This window comes from Lynx rufus, unplaced genomic scaffold, assembly GCF_022079265.1.
Source record: "Lynx rufus isolate CCGP_SWC_20201006 ecotype Redwood Valley unplaced genomic scaffold, mLynRuf1.p SCAF_4, whole genome shotgun sequence".
Lineage (NCBI taxonomy): Eukaryota > Metazoa > Chordata > Mammalia > Carnivora > Felidae > Lynx > Lynx rufus.
In genome coordinates, this window is record NW_025814856.1 from 102,228,296 (window position 1) to 102,250,129 (window position 21,834).

Sequence of the window (21,834 nt, forward strand, 5' to 3'; positions counted from 1 at the left end):
TCTGGCAGTTATATATAATAATTTCAGCATAATAAGAAATCACATGAAGGGCTAATTTTATTTCCAATGGTGGGTACACTGACAGTTTGCTGTCACCAATGGGCTCAATGCTATTTAATAAATTTCCCTTAACCTACACATAGTTGCATTCATAATATGTTATTCCCCTTCTTTTTTTAAAACTTTTTTAGAAAATTGTGGAGCGTATGGTGTGTAAACCATTTTTTCTATATATTCTAAAAAATGTGGAGACCCAGAGATGAAAATAAAAGTCACTTCTTATCCATTTCCCACAGGAAACCACTGTTAGTATTTTATATATATTCTCCCATTTGTTTTTATCCATGCATATGTAAATACATATTTAAATTCAATTAGAAAAGCTTTAAAGCTTGGTTTGGTTTTTCTGATCTCTAAAATTTGGTAATATATCAAAACCCTTTCTTATATCATTAAAATTTCTTCCACATAATTCTAGCCATAATACAGAATTCTGCTATATGGTTGGTTATATTCTAATTATTGGATCAATTCCTTATTGTCGGACATTTAAACAGGTGGAGAAAACTTCAAACACTTAAAGTCTTACTCATGCGGGACACCTGGGTGGCTCAGTTGGTTGAGCATCCAACTTTGGCTCAGGTCATGATCTCACAGTTTGTGATTTCAAGCCCCACATCGGGCTCTCTGCCGTTAGTGCAGAGCCTGCTTCAGATCCTCTGTCCCCCTCTCTCTGCCCCTCCCCTACTTACACTCTCTTTCTCAAAAAATAAATAAAGACATTAAAAAAACACTCTAAAGTCTTACTCATGCTTTAGGCCTCAGATCTTTAATGATTAAAAAATAATAACATGCCCAGTAAAAGCCTTGGGCTAGATCTCTATTGATCTGAATTTTAATCTAAAACTACAGAGTTGAAGGCACCCTCAGAGGAATTTAGTCCATTTTCCAACTTCTAGATAGGAATATATCACTATCCCAGATACAGATCTCTAGAAACTATTCTTGAATTTAATGAGGGATGAAAATTCCATAACCCCTCCCAATGTATTATTACAGAGAATTGGTGTCAGGAGCATAGGCTGTGGAGATAAACAGACCCTAGGACCAAATATCAGATTAAGAACTTTGATCTTTGACTTTGACTTTATTACTTGCTCTCATTTTAGTTTCTATGAGATTCTATTGAAGGGTTTCTGTGAAGATTCCATGAGATAAAAGAGTGCCCCGCAAAGCATAGGTGTTGAACATATGTCAGTTCTTTTTATTTACCGTTTTTCTCAAATCTCTAACATTCCCTTGCATTCTTTCTATAGTGAAAAAATACCCTCCCAGCAATATTTATGGCACTAAATACACCTGAAGACTAAACCCTATGAACTCCAAACCAAATAAAACTAATTCCTTTGACTTTTTCTAAAGTCTACTTTCATAATTCTTTAAACATTGAGACTCCTAAATTTTGAGACCCCAAATTAGGATATATCACCATTGGTCTGGCCAGTAATGCAGATGGTAAGAAAATTCCACTGTATTTTATGTATTATTACATTGCTGCCACTCTAACAAGAACTTGCTGAATTCTTAAGTTATGATGTGATTAACTCAGGTTCCACTTACAGGCCACCATGACAACTACTTCTCTGTGCTAGTCTTACTTCTCAACACTGATTCTTCATCTTGTTTAGAAGCAGTTCCTTCATCATTTCAAGTAGGTTTCATTGATTTGGATAGGTTTTCCAGCATCAGACTATTTGCTTTGAATCAAATGGTCATCTACATGTCTACTTTAGTCTATTTTTAAGTTACTGGTGAAATTTAGAGGCAAATGAGTTAATACATATCCCATAGATCAACAAGAAACCATTACACATGTATGCAGCTGAGTATAGCAATGACACAGAAATAATGGCTACCTCTTTTGTAAGCAGATTTCTGTTAATGTGAGTCCAGTAGCACTGAAATTCTCTCCAGTCTTACACATTGACGTAGATTTTAGTATGTCATGTGTGGATTATGCATTTGTAGGCTTTGGCTCTGAAAGCTGTAATTACCAACATTTGAAAGACATCTGTGAGGGTGAGGATATGAAGAAGATAAACCAGAAGCAAGACCTATAATTACCCCACCCCATCTTCCTATCGGGAACTTTGGATGTTTAAAGCACATCAGGACCTTTAGATAGGCCCTTCTCCTTCAGGGTACATCATCAGGTTGCTCTGAATATACATCATCAACTCTCAGGCAGTCAGTGTCCTCTACTGCACACTATTAGCTCTTAGGTCCTTCAAAGACCAAGGGTGGACAAGAAGCATACTTCTTTATACTGAGTGATCATATCCCTGACATTGGCTATAAAGGCATTTTTTATAGTGAGGGGAAAAACACTGGGCCTGGAGTCAGAAGACCTGATTTCCAGTTATGAATCCCTCATGTACTGTGAGCCTAGTGAAAGCTTTCCTCGGTTTCAAGGACAATTTCCCCATCTGTAAAATGGAAACAATCACAGAATTACTGCATACAAAAAGGTCATAGATGTGAATATGCTTTAAAAATACTATGAGATTTCTATAAAACACATGATGTAGGAAGGGAAAAATTATGTAGAGTCACACCATTTCATTGGAAATTTGGACATTTGTTTCTGTTTTCATCTATGGCTAAATACTGAACATATATGTTTAATATTTCTCAGTCTGCTGAATACATAGCTAGACTATGAGTAGCTAGGACTTGGAAGTGTTGAGAGAAATAACAAGATTCCTTATCATTGATAATAATTAATGACGATGACAATAATGGATAACAAAGCAACTAATCCTTACAAAGGTAAAGGTAGCTTAGACCTGACTCATAGTATTTATGTTCCACCTGATTTTCTTAGATTTTTCTTTAAAGACAACTTCTTAACAGTTTTCTAAGAACAACTGAAGTGAGACTGTTCCTTGAGTAAGAAAAATGGGCAGCTAAAGCTTCTTTCTTCAGTAACACACTTGAGCTCCTTGTTTATTTCTGTGTCATTAAGTGACACTTACATAAATAACTTGTTGAGTAATGGTGCTGGGGCAAAACTGAAGTCTATTTAGGACACTGTTCTCCCCAAGGTGAGCAATTAAACCATGTATGTAAACTAAGTCCCCTTTGGCCTACCCACTCAACTCCGTAAGTAGCACTAGAAATGCAAAACCATGTGGGGCATAAGACATGGCTGGAGGGGAAAATGGGAAGAGTAGGAGAAGTCTCCCTGGAAAAATGAATAAAATATAAAGGGGGCAGGGAAACTAATAACTGAAAATTGATTCTGACTATAGATATCAGTATATCAAGTTAATGTAAATTAAGGCGGCATGAGATTAGGGGGAAAAAAAGCCTTTTCCCTGTACAGTATAATAACCATCTTACTTTAAATGTAGCCAGGAAGGGCTGTGTTTGCTCATGTGATCTGGTTTCCACACTTCCCACACCTGGGGAAGTATCAGCTAATACTGATTTAGCACTAATTTATACCTGATGGTCAGGGCCAACTAGAAAAGAAGAGAACTGGTACAAATTAGTGGGGCCCAATGGTCCCAGAAAGCAGCCTGGGGCCTGACTGTTGTATATCAATACAAATCACCCTTTCTGTGATATTTTTAAATATTTTAAAGGGACCTGAACTGGTGCGCTTAAGATCCTCTTTAAGAATGATAAGAATGGATAAAATCAAGTCACATTCTTAGATTCTATTATGTTTAGTTCATTAATCTGGGACGCAAGCAAACTAGAAGCAGAACAGGTTTTAAAATACCTGACTCATGGGGCTCCTGGGTGGCTCAGTTGGTTAAGCATCTGACTCTGGGTTTCGGCTCATGTCATGAACTCTTGGTTTGTGAGTTCGAGCCCTGCATCGGGCTCTGTGCTGATACTGTGGAGCCTGCTTGGAATTGTCTCTCCCCCTCTCCCTCTGCCTCTGCCCCTCCCCTGCTTACTCTGTCTCTCAAAATAAATAAACTTAAAAAATTTAAAAAATATATGACTCATTATATTACAAACAATATCAGCAAGTCAGTTCCATTTACTTTTTCCTTAATAAAATTCCCTATAATAAAAATATCTCTAGTCTTCTATTTTAAGTATCAGTGTATATTTTCTTGAACCAGAGAACTAGATCCTACTTCTTTGAAAACTGTTTTCTTTGGGTAATTTCCATTAAATGATGTCCATTATCACCTATCAACATTTCTTGGAATTTGGCTGAAGAATGAGAAAATATTTGCGTCCTATAATTAAGTTCAATGAACTTTTATTCATTTCTAATCCATTGTTTTCCAGATTTGCCTGATCATAATGATCACCTGGGGAACTTGTTAAAAATTATACAGTCCTACCCTACCCATTCCCAAACATGCAAAATTAGATTTTCCAGGAAGGAAGGCTGAAATCTGTATTTTTAGCATGGGACTCCAGCTATTCCTCATGATTTACACATTTGGAAAACACAATTCTGTGCCCTTGTCCTATTCCTCATGATGTCAGAGCTCTTTAAACTCCCACATTTCCTTCTAACTGCCCTTTTCCTCAGTGACTGCAGGAGTTTTCCTATTCCATCCCACCTGAGAAATAAGGTGCATTCCCATCAACTAGTGCAGCCTTCAGCAGCAGTGAGTCTCTGCTACAGTGGCAGTAGACAGCATCTACAATCTTGGGTAGGGAGGTGATAGAGAGATGGAAGTGTGTTTCAGAAAAGCCTTTCTAGAGACTCTGACCCTCCCCTTAATGACCAGTTGTAGATGACTTTGCTGCCTCCTGAGGTGACCACACTTAACCTCCCTTTGTGCTACATACATTTTTTTCTTTACCTCCATGCTCGTGTCTTCCCTTCTTCCCATAATGGGGGGGGGGGCAGGAAACATGGTCCCTTTTTGTCAAACTTGCGCTCTTGATCAAATTCTCTATTGCCTCATGGAAGCTATATCTATGAATCCTCCTCCCCATTCAAAGCTTGCTTTTTCATTTTTTTCTCCTTTGGCTTCTTTGGCTTATAGGCAATAAACATTTCTTCTGTATTCTTGTTAAACCAACCCAACATATACTTTCTTGGTCTCTGTTGAACCCCAGGATCCCATTTTAATTCATGCCTTAGTTTTACTGTCAAATTTCTCAAAAGAACATTCTACGATGGCTACATCTACCTTCTTAATCTTCTCATGATCCCACTGTAACCAGGCTTCCATGAAGCCACATTTTATAGTGTTGGCTTGAAGATTACCAGTGTTGAGAATGATTTTTTGTGTAGCTTTAACCCTCTTGCCCTTTCAGTAGCATTTGAAATTGCTGGTATCCCCATCTTTTCCAAACTTTATCAATTAGTGATCATTCAATTATAAGAACAGAAATCTATTCAAGTAATTGAAACAATACTTTTACTATAAGACTTTAATTTTAATATAAAGAATATATGGAATATAAAATAATATAATCTTAATATAAAGATTTTAACGTAAGACTACAGGAAGCTTTCCCACAGAACGTTTAATAGGGTCATGCAAGGTTTGAAATCAGGAAATGGGAAGCTATCAGTATCCAATAAAGTTTGTTTGCTTGTTTATTTTAGTTTTAGAGAGACAGCGCAAGCTGGGGAGAGGGGCAGATGGAGAGAGGGAGAATCCCAAGCAGGCTTCATGCTCAGCATGGAGCCAGACACAGGGCTTGATCCCACAACCCTGAGATCATGACCAGAGCAAAAATCAAGAGCCAGATGCTCAATAAACCAAGCTACTCAGGCACCAATAAAGGTTGAACAAATAATTATTGATCACCTGTTATATTCTAGGCACTGGCTAGGCGTTAAGTGATCAAGTACTGAGACAAGGCCCTTGCCCTTAGAGATTTTACAATCTAGTGGGGGAGGCTTACCACATAAGCAAGTAAACAAATGTGTATTTGCAACGTGTAATGAGCATTACAGATGAAACAGACTTGCTTAATGATAGATTATTACAGGTTATTAGCCATAGGTGAGGACTCAAAGGATATGCTGGAGACATTTAGGCTGAGCCATGATGAACGTGAGGGAGCCACTAAGGGAAGCTGGGGAGGGTGAGGGATGTAGTAGGAGTGTTTCAGCCTGAAGATAAGCTGTGTGAAGACCCTGAAGTAGAGTTTCAGAGTAATTGCAAGGAGGTTACTACAACTGGAACTTAAAAGATGAGGCAGAGAACAGCAAGATTAAGCTGGGGAAGGAGGCTGAAGCCAGAACAGGGTAGGCCTTATAAGCTCATTTAATTTGACTGCAAAGTAATTGGAAGACATTGAACTGATTTAAGCAGCAAACAACATGGTCCAATATATTTCCAGGTTTACCCTGACTGGTAAGCAGAAAATCGATTAAGGAAGGCAAGAGTGGAGTGGAAAGACCAGCTAGCAGCTATAGCAGTAGCTTAGGTAAGAGATGATGGTAATTTGGACTGATGCAGTAGCAGAGGACATGGAGAGAAGGGGATAGATTAGACATCTATTTATGAGAAGTAAATGAAAGGACAAGCTGATGGGTTGGAACTGGGGAAGGAAGGAGAGTGAGAAATCAAGAATACTGCCCAGGTCATCTTATTTACAATAACTAGGTGGATGTTGATACCATTTACTAAAGTGGGGAAACAACATACAGAATACAGATAGAACTTCTTTTTAAGCGGGGCGGGGGGGGGGGGGAGGAGGGCAGGGAGGTGTTGGGGGGCAGTAATATAGAAATTAAGACTTCAGTTCTAGTTCAGATACATTACTTTCAGATGTTCATGGAGACTTCATATGTCAGATAGGCAACTGAATACCAAATTTTAAGGAAATGTCTGGGCTGGAGAGATTAATTTAAGTTGCCAGCATTTTAGAGTATTTAATACCATGGAAATGCTTGAGATAACCAAGAAGAGAACAGAGAATATAGCCCAGTTTTTAGAGGGCACTGGAGGAAGTAAAACCCCTGAAGGACAGTGAACAAGAGTGATTAGTAGAGTAGGAGACAGAAACACATACTCATCAATAATTACTTGGAAGGTAAATGGACTTAACGCTGTGATCAAAAGACATAGGGTGATGGAATGGATTTAAAAAACAAGATCCATCTATATGCTGCCTATAAGACAATCATTTCAGATCTAAAGATACATGCATATTGAAAGTGAAAGGATAAAGAAATATTTATCATGCAAATGGATGTAAGAAGAAAACTGGGTAGCAATATTTACATTAGACAAAATAGTCTTTAAAACAAAGACTATAACAAGAGACAAAGAAGGACACTATGTAATAATAAAGGGGACAATCCAACAAAAAGATACAACAATGTAAATATTTATGCATCCAATATGAGAACACCCAAATACATAAAACAGCTAATAACAAACATAAAGGAACTAATTGATAATATTACAGTATTAGCAGCAGACTTTAACACCCCATTTACATCAATAGATCATCCAAACAGAAAATCAATAAGGAAACAGTGACTTCGAATGACACCCTAGACCAGATGGATTTAATAGATATATTCAGAACTGGGGCACCTGGGTGGCTCAGTCAGTTGAACATCTGACTTCGGCTCAGGTCATGATCTCACAGTCTGTGAGTTCAAGCCCCATGTCGGGATCTGTGCTGACAGCTCAGAGCCTGGAGCCTGCTTTGGATTCTGTGTCGCCCTCTCTCTCTACTCCTCCCCCACTCATGCTTTGTCTCTCTGTCAAAAATAAATAAACATTTAAAAAATAGATATATTCAGAACATTCCATCCTAAGACAGCAGAATACACATTCTTTTCAAGTGCATGGACAACCGTCTCCAGAATAGATCACATATTAAGCCACAAAACAAGTGTCAATAAATTCAAAAAGACTCAAGACATACCATGCATCTTTTCTGACCATAATACTATGAAACTAGAGGTCAACCACAAGAAGAAATCTGGAAAGACCATAAATACATGGAGGTTAAATAACATGCTACTAAACAATGAATGGGTCAACCAAAAAAATCAAAGAGGAAATCAAAAAGGAAATCAAAAAACACATGTAAAAAAAATGAAAATTAAAAACCAAAACCAAAATCTTTGGGATACATCAACAGTGGCTTTAAGAGGAAGTTTATAGCAATACAGGCCTACCTTCAGAAGAAAAAAAAAATCAAGTAAACAACCTGATCTTCTACCTAAAGGAGCTAGAAAAAGAACAATAAGCAAAACGCTAAACCAGTAGAAGGAAGGAAATAAGATTAGAGGAGAAATAAGTGATTTAATAAATAAATGATTTAGTTTCTATTGTAGAAACTAAAACCAAACCAAAACAAAACAAAAACAATGGAACAAATCAATGACACCAGAGCTGGTTCTTTGAGAAGATCAACAAAATAGATAAACCTGTAGCCAGACTCACCAACAAAACAGAACAAAAACAACAAGAGGGAGGATGCAAATAAAATCACAAACACAAAAGGAGAAATAATAATGGACAGCCCAGAAATACAAAGGATTGTAAGATTATTATGAAAAATTATATACCAACAAATTGGTCAACCTAGAACAAATGGATAAATTCCTAGAAACATGGAACATACTAAAACTAAAGTAGAAAGAAGTAGAAAACATGAACAGACGGATTGCTAGCAATGAAATTTTATCTGTAATCAAAAAACTCCCAAAAAGCAAAGTCTAGGACCAGAGGGATTCACAGGGTGAATTCTACCAAACATTTAAAGATTTAATACCTGTTTTTTTCAAACTATTCCAAAAAAAAAAGAAGAGGAAGAAAAACTTCCAAATTCATTCTGTGAAGCCAGCACTACTCTGATACCAAAACCAGATAAGGACATCACAAAAAAGAGAACTACAGGCCAATATCTCTGATGAACATAGATGCAAAAATCCTCAAAATGAACATAGATGCAAAAATCCTCAAAAATCCTTGGCAAACTGAATCCTACAATACATTAAAAAAATCATTCACCACAATCAAGTGGGATGTATTCCCAGGATGCAAGGGTGGTTCAGTATTTGAAAATCAACATGATACATCACATCAAGGAGAGAAGGGATAAAAACCATATGATCATTTCAATAGATGCAGGAAAAGCACTTGACAAAGTACAACATCCATTCATGATAAAAAAAACCTTCAACAAAGCAGGTGTAGAGGGAACATGCCTCAACATATTAAAGGCCTTACATGAAAAACCCACTGCTAACATCATACTCCTTGGGAAAAAAACAGAGTTTTTCCCCCAAGGTCAAGAACAAGACAAGAATGTCCACTCTCACCACTTTTATTCAACATAATACTGGAAGTCCTAGCCATAGCAATCAGACAAGAAAAAGGAATAAAAGGTATCCAAATTGGAAGAAGTAAAACTTTCACTACTTGCAGAGGACATGATACTATGAATAGAAAATCCTAAAGACTCCACCAAAAAATGACTAGAACTGATAAATGAATACAATAAAGTCATAGAATACAAAATCAATGTACAGAAATCTGTAACATTTCTATATGTTAATAGTGAAGCAGCAAGAGAAATTAATGAAATCAATCCTATTTACAATTGCACCAAAAATAATAAAATAACTAGAAACAAAATTGACCAAAGAGGTGAAAGACCTATACTCTGAAAACTATAAAACAGTGATGAAAGAAATTAAAGATGACATAAAAAAATGAAAAGAAATTTCATGCTCATGAATTGGAAGAATATGGTTGAAATGTCTATACTACCAAAAGCAATCCAAAGATTTAATGCAATCCCTATCAAAATATCAACATTTCTCACAGAATGAGAACAACCAACCTTCAAATTTGTATGAAATCAAAGAAGACCCAAAATAGACAAAGCTTTTATTTCTTGAAATATAAAAGCAAAGCTGGAGGAATCATAATTCCAGACTTCAAGTTACATTACAAAGCTGTAGTAATCAAAACAATATGGTACTGGCACAAAAATAGGCACATATTAATAGAACAGAATAGAAAGCCCAGAAGCAACCCCACAATTATATGGTCAATTAATATTCAACAAAAACGGCAAGAATGTGCAATGGGAAGACAGACATTTCAACAAATGGTGTTGGGAAAACTGGACATCAACATGCAAAAGAATGAAACTGGATCACTTTCTTACATCATACACAAAAGTAAACTCAAAATGGATAAAGGACCTAAATGAGAAACCTGAAACCATACAAATCATACCAAAGAGGACAGGCCACGGTATTTCTGACATTGGCTATAGCAACATCTTACCAGATAAGTCTCCCAAAACAAGGGAAACAAAAACAAAAATAAACTATTGGAACTATATAAAAAAAAAAAAAACTCTTGCACAACAAAGGAAACAATCAACTTAACTAAAAGACAATCTTTGGAATGGGAGGAGATATTGGCAAATGACATATGCCATAAAGGGTTATATCCAAAATCTATAAAGAACTTATAAAACTCAACACCCAAAAAACAAATAATCCAATTTAAAAAATGGCAGAAGACATGAACAAACATTTCTCCAAAGAAAGCACACAGATGGCCAGCAGACACATGAGAAGATTCTCAACATCACTCATCATCAGGGAAATGCTAATAAAAGCTACAGTGAGCTATCATCTCACACCTGTCAGAATGGCTAAAATCAAAAACTCAAGAAACAAGTGTTGGCAATGATGTAGGGGAAAAGGAACGCTTGTGCATTATTGGTGGGAATGCAAATTTGTGCTGCCACTATGAGAGACAGCATGGAGATTCCTCAAAAAATTAGAAATAGAACTACCCTATGATCCAGTAATCACACTACTGGGTATTTACCCAAAGAATATGAAAACACTAATTTGAAGGGATATATGCACTCCTATGTTTACTGCAGCATTATTTACAATAGGGAAACTATGGAAGCTGCCCAAGTGTCCATTGATAAAGAAATGGATAAAGAAGTTGTGGCATACAGACACACACACACACACACACACACACTGGATTATTATTCAGCCATAACAAAGAACGAAATCTTGCCATGTGCAACATGGATGGAGCTAGAGAGTATAATGCTGAGCTAAATAATTCAATCAGAGAAAGACAAATACCATATGACCTCACACATACGTGGAATTTAAGAAATAAAACAGCGAACAAAGGGGGGAGAAAAAGAACCCAAAAAACAGATTTTTCACTACAGAGAACAAACAGATGGTTACCAGAGCGGGGAGGTGGATAGGGGGATGGGTAAAATACATGAAGGGGATTAAGAGTACACTTATCATAATGAACACTGAGTAATGTATAGAATTGTTGAATCACTATATTGTATACCTGAAACTAATATAATACTATATGGTAACTATACTGGAATTAAAATAAAAAATAAATAAGTACGTGTGGAAAAAAAGAGAGAAAAAAGTAAGAAAAGTAGCAGGCAGACCAGGCAATTGCAGTTAGACTCCACCAGATCTTTTGTCAAGAAGTTGAGCCTGACCTAGTATGTTGAAAACTGCTAAAATTTGTATTAGGATGAGGTCCAAGGAATATTGATTGGGCCTGGCAATATGGAGGCTGTTGACAACACTGAGTAGCTGTTTTCAGTGGTATGATGAGGGTGGAAGCCAGATTAAAGTACACTGAACAGGAAATCAGTTAACTTGTAGACAACTCTCTCAAGAAGCGTTGCTGTGAAGGGATCAGGGAATTAGAGCTGCAGATGGAAAGGGATAAAACAAGAATCTTTGTTTTGCTTTTTAAAAATGTTCTGATGGAGCTTGTTCGTACATATTTGGGAATAATCAAGCATTTGATGATGAACAAGAGGGAGGGTAAGAAGAGAAGAATTTAAATCACAAGTAGAGGAAAATGGCTTTCGGTAGGAGAGCAGAAAATGTATTACTTGTAATCGAGAAATTGAGCCAAATGCCAAAAGATTTGCAGATCTGATGGTAGGGATATACTGGAGTTGTACCAGGGTAAGCAGGTGTGGGGATGGTTTTCGACGACTGGAAAAAAAAAAAAGAGTAAGAAATAAAATAGTCATCATGGGGAACTGAACATATGGTCAGGCTCCCCTCTCTGTCTTTCCTCCCCCTGCTACCAAACTTATCTTCAAAAACACCAAACACTCTCCATTTTATTAAGGAGTGCTTCCTTTCTGCCTTCTTTTCTAGCTTTGTTTTGTTTAACTCTTTTCTCCGCCACTAATGTATAAATTCTCAAAATTTTGCCCTTGATCTTCTGTCCTTTATTTCTACACTTTTCTCCCTTGCCAACTTCATTTATACCCCTGGCTTCAAATACTTTATCTATGTGGATACCCCCAAATCCTTATCTCTGCTGTTCTCAACTTCACTATCATTTAAAAACTACCTTCAAACATTTTTTTTCTTCTTTCTTCTTGTATCTATACTAGATGGTTGGTGTTAAAACTGAACTTATTGTGGTAATCATTTTGAAATACAAATACATAAATCCAATCTTTATGCTGTATACCTTACATTTATACCATGCTGTGTGTCAGTTATATCTTAGTAAGACAAAGAGGGGCACCTGGGTGGCCCAGTCAGTTAAACATCTGACTCTTGATTTCAGCTCAGGTCATGATCTGGCAGTTTGTGAGTTTGAGCCCTGCATTGGGCTCTGTGCTGACAACATGGAACCTGCTTGGGATTCACTCTCTCTGCGTCTTTGCCCGCCCCCCGCCCCCCACCATGATTTCTCTCTCTCTCTTTCTATGAGAATAAACTTAAAAATAAAGCAAAAAAAAAAAAAACTGACTCCATCTTAATATCCTCTGGATCTTTTATTTATAGCTGAATTCATAATTATCTTCTCACCAAACCTGCTTGTTTTCCTGGCTATGCTTTTCAAGCCACTACTATCCTGCCAGCATTCCAATCCTGAAGTTTCAGAGTTGTCTGACCTCCTACTTTCAAGGTCCATCAGCTGAGAAGGCCCATCACTTTCCTCCTCTCCACATCCTCTGCCATTCCCCTCTCATGAACTAAACTCACATGGATTATTGTCCAAGTCTGCTAAATCATCTTCCAGTATTCAGTCTCTAATCTGTGTTGAAAATTGTCCTTGCATTAACTTTCATGAAACACAGCTGCACTCAGTTTCTCCCCACCCACTCAAGAATCTTTGGCAGCTCCTCACTGCGTACTCAATCAAGAACAAGCTTTACCTACCAACCTCCATGACCTGTCATCAATTGATCCAGATTTATCTTTCATTAACCATCAATCAAGGTAGATGGTCCAATTATCTCCTAATATATCCTGTGTCTTCCTGATGACGAGACTTCTTCATGTTCTTCTTCCTGATGCCTTTCCTCAAAAGTGATCTTTCCCTCCCATCACTTCCATTAGTATTTTATTTATGGTTCTCCTCTTGAGGACCTGTGTTTAGACACGATTTTTCCTCTATTTGTCGGCAGAGCTTTTTGCCTCTGAGAGACTACAATTTACCAAAGTGTGAGAACAGATGTGCCCTACAGAGCATACAGTGGTTTCTGACACTCCCAAGACATTTGATAAGTAACTTGGTGAGGAGTTACTAAGGCCTGCGACCAGTAATGTGCTATTAAACCTTCATATAGGTCTATTAGATGTATTGGTGTGGGCCTTTTCAATAAGATGCTGAGTAGGACACTGAAAATTGTGTGCTACAAAAAGCTTAAAATAATAAGAAACTTCTCTAGTCAAGCACTGCTGATGAATTGAATGAGCCTTAACAACAGTCCCTCAACTCACTCATGTGGTAAAAAGTAAAATTCAGACACATAAGGAGGAAATTAATCTGGGACACATTCTGATCACTCTAAAGTGATCTTTAAAAAATTAATACTACAATTATCAAGTATACTCTTCACAGGACTACTATTGGTCTCATGTATTGTTGACACCATGTTTGGAACTAAAACAAATGGAGTGCCGCACCATGTAAAGAGAATATTTGCAGTTCTTTCGTCCCCACATCTTTAGACTCTGAATGTCCTGGCTTTGTACAATATAGTCTTCTAGTTAAATGATAAAAGTCAACTTATGTATCAGCTTAGGGAATGTGCCCCTGGCCTCATAGTTGGCAATAGAAATTGCTGTGGAAATGAAAGCTGAAAAACTGGTGGTCCTCATCACGGTTTTCTATCATTGTAGGAAGAATTATATACTCACTCTTTTGATATTTACTATTTAGAAATAAAATATCCCCCATTTCAGTTGCTTCTCTTGAATTTATTTTAGAAACAAAGCATAGGGGAAAAGCTTCTTGACACTGGTCTCAGCAAGGATTTTCTGGATACAATGCCCAAAGCACAAACAATGAAAGCAAAAACAAACAAGTGGAACTACATTAAACTAAAAAGCCTTCTACACAGACAGCAAAGGAAATGGTCAAAGGACCTACACAGACACTTTCTCCAAAGAAGATATTCAGATAGTCAACAGGTACATGAAAAGATTCTTCACAGCATTCATCATCCAGGAAATGCAAATCAAAAGTACAATGAGATGTCACCTCACACTTGTTAGAATTTCTTTTCCAGAAAATACAAGAGATAACAAGTGCCAGTCAGGATGTGGAGAAAAGGTACCTCTTGGGCACTCCTGGTAAAAATGTAAATTGGTACAGCCATCCTGGAAAACAGAATGGAGATTCCTCCCACAATTAGAGGTGGAACTGCCATATAATGTAGCAATCCCACATGTGGGTATATATCCAAAGAAAATGAGTATCTCAAAGAGGTATTTGTAATCCCCATGTTCATTGTAGCATTATTTACAATAGTCAAGACATGGAAACATATATAAATATAAAATATACATAATGCAATAGTATTCAGTCACAGAAAAGAAAAAAAATCCTGCTATTTGTGATTACATGGATGAAACTTGAGGGCATTATGCTAAGCAAAATAAGTCAGATGGAGAAAGACAAACACCATATGATGTCACTTATATGCGGAACCTAAAAAACCCCAAACTCATCAGAGAAAATATGGGAGGTTATCAGGGGTAGACCATGGGCAGTGAGGGAAATGAGTGAAGGTGGTCAAAAGATACAGATTTCCAATTATAAAATGAATAAATTCTGGAGATATAATGTACAACAAGGTGACTGTTGTTAACAATACTATATTGTATATTTGAAAGTTGCTAAAAGAATACATTTTAAAAGTTCTCACCACACACACACACACACACACACACACGTAACTATGTGAGGTAATAGATGTGTTAGCTAGCCTTACGTTGTTAATCATTTTACACTTTAGACCTATATAGTGCAAAATCATTACATTAAACTAACACAATCTCATGTCATTATATCTCAATATAATCTCATGTCATTATATCTCAATAAAACTAGGGAAAAAGAAACAGCAAGATTTTTATTACTTACATTAAATGTTCCTTTCTATTTAAATACATTTTTTTTCAGTTCCTTTATACAGGCCTCTTGAGAATAACTGTTCCTAACAGTGAGACAGAACTACCTACAAATCAGCAGATGTCATTCCCTAACTGTCCTCAACTGTGCTTCTCTGTCAATTTCACTTGGTTATTTTTTTTTTTCTGCAAATTTCAACTGCCTATTTCTCCATCACCAATTTCACTGTCCATTTCCAACCTCTGATGAGCCTCCAAGATACACTAGGGCTAATATTTTTCACTTTGCCTGTATAAGGACCAGAATACAAGATATGCTTTCTGTTTGAATGCCAGATCTAATGCAAATATCTGTATGGTTTATAGTAGCCATATGGAACGTTTTTCTACTCTGTGGCTATGTCTTTTCAGCAGATATACCTATGATTATAGGTATGTTTTCTAATAAAAGCCACAGTTCTGGTTCATGGGACAAACACTGGTTAAAATTTGCTACTCTTTCAACGATACTGAGCAAATAATGATTGTCTACCATGTACCAAGCACTACTGCGAAGATTCAGCAGTTATAAAACACAAAGTCTTGCTTTCATGGCTCTTATATTCTAGGCAGACTGAACAAAAAATAATTATATAATAAGTTGGATTGTGATAAGTTTTCTGAAAAAAAAAAGTAGGACAGAGAATAGGTAATGCCTAGGGGGTGCTTGCAATTTTAACAAGGGTTTTCAGAACACTGGAACCACTGTGAAGGTGGTGACATCTGAGTAAATAGCGGGTGGAAATGAGGGAGAAAGCCATGTGAATATCTGGGGCAAGAACTTTTCAGGCAGAGGGAACACCTAGTGCAAAGGTGCACATAGGCTGTCACAAGCAGTAAGGAGTATTACTGTAAGCATCTGCCAGGGACTAAAATTCAGGCAAGGCTTTTTTTTTTGTTGTTGTTGTTGCTATAAGGAATCCACCTACAAGAGAGTTTAATCAGCTTAAGATGAGCATCAGTGCAGATCTGTTTAGTGTTCTCTCTCAGCCATGACCTCATTGCTAATACTGACAGCCTGGACTGCCTCTTAGATTTGGATGAACCTTGGATGTGCAGCCTGGCAAACTTGGATGAAACCAGAAAAGAGAGGTTTTGGTAGCTCTGTAGGCCTGTTGGTTCTTTACCTCATTTTTCTCTCCACATGGGGCTGCATATTAATCACATGTAGCCAGTGATTCCAAGTTTTAATTTAATCTAAAATACATCCATTACCATATATGATCTAAGAAGTAAATATAATAGAATTCTGCCTCAAGTGAGCTAATGGTGGACAGCCAATACATAAGGCTACGAACAAAGGTGGAAATGCCACCAAACTGTTTGTCAATGTCTTTACTTCTAGTCAGGGCAACATAGTAAAGAGGTCATTACTAATGTTAAGTCTTAAATTAATTTCCAGAGATTGTCACGCTTACATTCAACAAATAGAAATAATCTGCACTGGTCCTTTCTCTCCCATAACTAGCAAAGTAGTATAACAGTGCTCTGCTAGTCAAGCAATCTGCCCCTCCTTCTAAGGGTTTTCCAATTTACGGAGAATATTTTCCTAAAGCTTCTGTTATGCCCTGGGAGCCCACTCTCATCCTTGATAAGAATAAACATTATTAGGAACTCAACAAATGGAGATTTGAAAGCAGGGTTTAGTTTATTTTAGCCTACCTTTGATTTGTCTGGAGACTGAATTCCTCACACATGAAGATCAGTACTTATTTCACAAGAGTAAAGTTTTAAGAGAGGACCAAGATTTCTTTAGCAAAGAGAAGCTGGTTGAACATCCAAATAGGTAATAATGACTTACAAATAACTGAAAACAGGATTTTAAGATGATAGTTGTCTGTGTGGGTTATTTAGATTTGCTTTAGATGTCTGATGTAATTGGCTATGGTAAATTTGAACAGACACAGAAAACCTTTAAAATATGGCTACGTATGTGGTTTTAGATCCAAATCAAGTATTGATCATTATGACTGTGGCTAGGTCTAAATTTAGAATTATTGTAATCTAATGTGTTGAGGTTGTTCCATACTTATATTTAGGAGTGGCCAGAGAGGACATTTCTATAATGAAACTATGCTGTAATCAAATCAACAACTTAGAAATTTACTGGCCTTTTAACTTCACATATTTAATCTGTTAAAGTTTTTGTTCTTGATATTCTGAAAAAGTCACTGGAAAGAAGCTACTTATTCTTTTTCCTCATAAAAGAATGCAATTTCCTAATCAATGAAGAGTCTAGATGGAAAAACTAACACAATAGATCAATTACACCAAATTTGCAAGAGTAAGGTTTTTACTTTATTTAAATTAAAATAGGTCATTCTGGAAAGAAAAAAAAATACACAATGGGCTGCCTTCACTTGTAAAATTTCTTTTGAACTAATGAGAACTTATCTCACATAAGAGATTTGTGGACTGTTGTAAATACTCTACCAATCATGTATTCCACAGCTTTAAGCTGTGATGTGCTAGAACAGAGGGCTTACTCACAGACTCATGTTAGTTTACCTAGGTCAGGCTCTTTGCTCCCAACTTACTAGCTGAGTAATCTCAGGCAAGACATTTAACTTTTTTGTGACTTAGCTGAGTACGTAGTGGGAATAATAGTATCTACCTTTTGCATTTTTGGAGGGCTAAATGAGTTAACACATAAAACATTCTTATACCAGTGGTTGGCACATGATGAATGCTCATTAAATGTTAGCTAGTTACTAGAATTATTCTAGTGTATGATAAAGTGAGGAACTACCACCAATCTTAATGGGAAGTACTGGATGCAATTCTTGTATTTTTATTGGGTTTCATTTACTTTACAGAAACTAGTAGGCTTTTTGGTCTTAGAGTACAAGGAAGCAGAGAGGGATGGCTCCTCTAAGCGAAACTAACCCCTGCATACAGTGCCTGAAATCACAGGAAGTTTGTCAGTGTGGGCAGACACCAAGAGCAGACCAATCTAATAACCCACTTCTCTCTCTCTCTCTTTTTTTTTTTTTTTTATCTCATGGAAATTAATGGAGAGTATCTGATGTAGACCATTAAATTAATTGTTCCTGTATAAGGTTTAAAACCTTGGCTTACCATAGGGTAAACTTAGGCTTTTGTTGGTCATCCAAATTCTCTGTATCTCTTCAGTTTCACTGCAGAATTAAAACCAAATTTACCACAGTGGATTGTTACAGCGAGTCTGGCATTTATTTCTCCCAAGAGGCCATCTGCTTCTGGGGAAGGGCAACAGGGTGCCCTCCATTAATATATCTAACTGATGGTGTAATGATGCACAATTTCTGGTTAACCCTTGCAATTCACAGTTATTGTCTTGGAACATAAGATGGTATTCTCTTTTCACTGCGTAACTACAAATGTTAGGATAGACTTTTATAAAAGTATTGGCCTACTCTTGAATCCTTCTAGACTTTGCTTTTGATGCCCTTAAGTTCTTTTAACTAGTCTACTAGCCACAAAAGCTCCGATTACTAAAGTTAGAGGGGAAGGGATATTTTTCTGGTTCCAACTTCTAAAACGTCCCGCCAGAACAGGTGTACTTGCAAAGTAAAATTAGCCTTAAGGGTCCTCTGTCTCAGGTTGTACAACTGGCCCAGGAGGGTGGAGCCCTCGCGCCCTGTTTACCGGCGTGTGTGTGTATCTGTGGGTGTCGCGGCACGCGCAAGGACACACACGGACCCACTTTCTTAGGTCAGCCCAGTCAAACCCTCCGTCTTATCCCAAGGGCTGTCAACTCTCACGCCTCTTTCTGCGCCCTCAGCCAGCGCCCGCCCCCCCCTTCACGCTTCCACTCCCTCACGCCCCGCCTCCAAAGTAGGACGTCCCACTCTAACTGGCAAGTGCTCCTCTCACTCCTACTCTGCAACCAATCACTCGAGTTCTGGTGGAGAGCGGCAGAGCCAATGGAAATGCTCGTTGCGGCAGCTGCCGGGTCCAAGCGCCGGTAGGCGGTGCCGGGGGCGGGGTGCGGGTGGGGAATCAGTTGCCATTTGGAGTGAGGAGCAGGCGGAGGCGGCGGCGGCGTTTGCGGTGGCGCGGAATCCGCGGAGAGCCAGACACCTCGAGGCCCTTTCCTCCTGCCCAGATCCCCAGAAACAGGGGTCCGGGCCCTCCCTGCAGTTGCCAGGCGATCCCGCGCGTGCAGCCCTGCGAGGCAGCGAGCGGCCCCCGAGGCTGCGTGATCCGGACTGTTGCCCCTCTCCCCTGTCAGCGCGATGCCCGGGGCGGCGGCGGCTCTGGGCTCCTCGCGGCCCCGGCCGTGACCGCCACACCGAGCCCGGCCCGGCGGTTGGGGCCGTTGGGCGTTTGTTTTCGCAGCCTTCCCCTCCCCCCTCGCCGAGGCCGCGGGGGTGCGCGTTGGGAAGGGGGAGCCAAGAGACTCCTCCTCCTCCCCGATACCCCCGCCCCTCCCCCTTACACACTCGCACGCACTATCGCGCCGGCTCCCACACGCTCGCGCGCCGCCTGCTCCGCGCCTCGGTGTCGGCCGGCGTCGTCCCGGGCCCGCGGAGCCACCATGTCCACTGCCTCCTCCTCCAGTTCCTCTCAGACCCCTCATCCCCCTCCGCAGAGGATGCGGCGCAGCGCCGCGGGCTCCCCGCCCGCCGCCCCCTCCGCCGGTAGCGGGAACGGAGCGGGCGGCGGCAGCGTGGGTTGCGCCCCGGCTGCGGGAGCCGGCCGGCTGCTGCAGCCCATCCGCGCCACGGTGCCCTACCAGCTCCTGCGGGGCAGCCAGCACAGTCCCACGCGCCCACCCGCCGCCGCCGCCGCCGCCTCGCTGGGTAACCTCCCGGGGCCCGGCGCGGCCCGCGGCCCCAGTCCGCCCAGCCCGACGCTGCAGCCGGCCGCGGCCCCGACCGAGCCGACGCCGCGGGCCAAGGGCCGCCCGAGACGGTCCCCCGAGAACCACCGGAGGAGCAACTCACCTGAGAGACGGAGCCCCGGCTCGCCCGTGTGCAGAGGTAGCGAGCCCAACCCTTCCGTCCTCCCGGGCTGCGTCTTCCCCGACGGTTCCCTCCGTGGAAACTTCAGCCTCTCCGGGCTTCTCTTTGCTAGTGCATTATCGAAGGTGTGAAAGTGGCTTTGGGAATCTCACCTCCCTGCGGTCGCTGCGGGGCTTGGAGGAGCGAACTGCAAAACAACTTTTATTTGACCCACATGCCGCCCCTCAGATTTTATCTTCCATCACTCGCCTGCATCGAAAGGTTTTTCAGTTTAAGAGCTGATTAGCTCACTCATGTGTTTGCTGTTGGTAGCGGGGAAGGAGGAGCTGGGCGAAACACTTAAAAATACACGCACACAAACTCTGGCAGCCGATAAGGTGGTGGTTGTAATCTACAAGCTCTTTGTGCTTTCCTACAAAGTTCCTAACGTGTCTGTGATTACTGGCATATATATATTTTTTTCTTTTTTGGAAGGGTGGTGGCATTAGTTATGATGTAAGGATTATCTGTTGGATGTGTAGAGGAGACAGTTTTGGGTATGCAATTGAAGTGTATAGTGTTTTTTTCTTTTTTTTTTTTTCCCGTCTCCCTTTTTTCTCTACTTAATATAGTCATATGCATCAGAGCAGTACTTCACTGGAAATAGTCAATGCCCAACTCAAGATTTTCATGGTAATTTTCTAAAGACCTGTTTGTGGAGTGTGCTCACTTTTTCCTTCCATTTTTAAGTACACTTAACAGTTCAGTTGAGCTGTTAAAGCATCTCAAGTTTCTTTTTTGTTAGGTGTCAAAGGTAGTGGTGAGCTAGTGGATGCTCTAGGCTTCCCTTAATGTTTTCTGTTTTGGTTTGGTTTTGTTTATGTCTGGGGACACAGTGCATGATCTAGTTGAGTCCTGGGGGAGAAAAGGAAGATTAGCCAAAACAGGGACTTAAAGCTCATAAGGGAGAGTGGAGTAGCTAATATAATTAGATACCAGGCTAGAGCTACAGATGCTGCTCCTGCTGCAGTATTGTGGAGACAACTGATCATACCGAGTGGAAAACTCTCTGCGTGGAAGGGAAACACTGTGGAGCTCGTACGGTTATGTGGTATGTGGAATTTTTTTTAATGGAGTTTTTTTTTTTTAAATGAATGTCTTAGACTTGGAGAAAGTGATTATATTGTGATAGATTGCAGTTTTAGTGTTGTTGTTTTGTTTTTTTTTGTTTTTTGTTTTTTGTTTTTTTACATTTCTGGCCAGTAATTAGCATGTTGCTAAGGCACTTGTTTTCAGACCACTTGATGGTATGGCAGAGTAGGATGTAGTGCAGTGGTATGTGTACATGAGCACCAAGAAATATCTCCTGTAATCTGTATGCACCAGGAGGAATTTGCTCCCCCACTCCTCCCCCAGGTCAAGCCAGCTGCTGCAGAAACTGACATCCTCCAGCAAATCCTGAATGAATGAATGAAAACAACGTGATCGCCCTAA

At 39.5% G+C, this 21,834-nt stretch overlaps 1 protein-coding gene across 1 annotated transcript in view; it reads left to right on the forward strand.

Moving 5' to 3' along the window:
• Positions 1 to 2,789: 2,789 nt before the first annotated feature.
• Positions 2,790 to 21,834, forward strand: part of GLCCI1 (glucocorticoid induced 1) — a 123,061-nt gene continuing 104,016 nt past the window's right edge. The window contains exons 1-2 of the mRNA XM_047095229.1: positions 2,790 to 2,829; positions 19,297 to 20,379. Coding sequence (XP_046951185.1) covers positions 2,790 to 2,829; positions 19,297 to 20,379 — 1,123 coding nt within the window. The remainder of the gene's footprint in view (positions 2,830 to 19,296; positions 20,380 to 21,834) is intronic.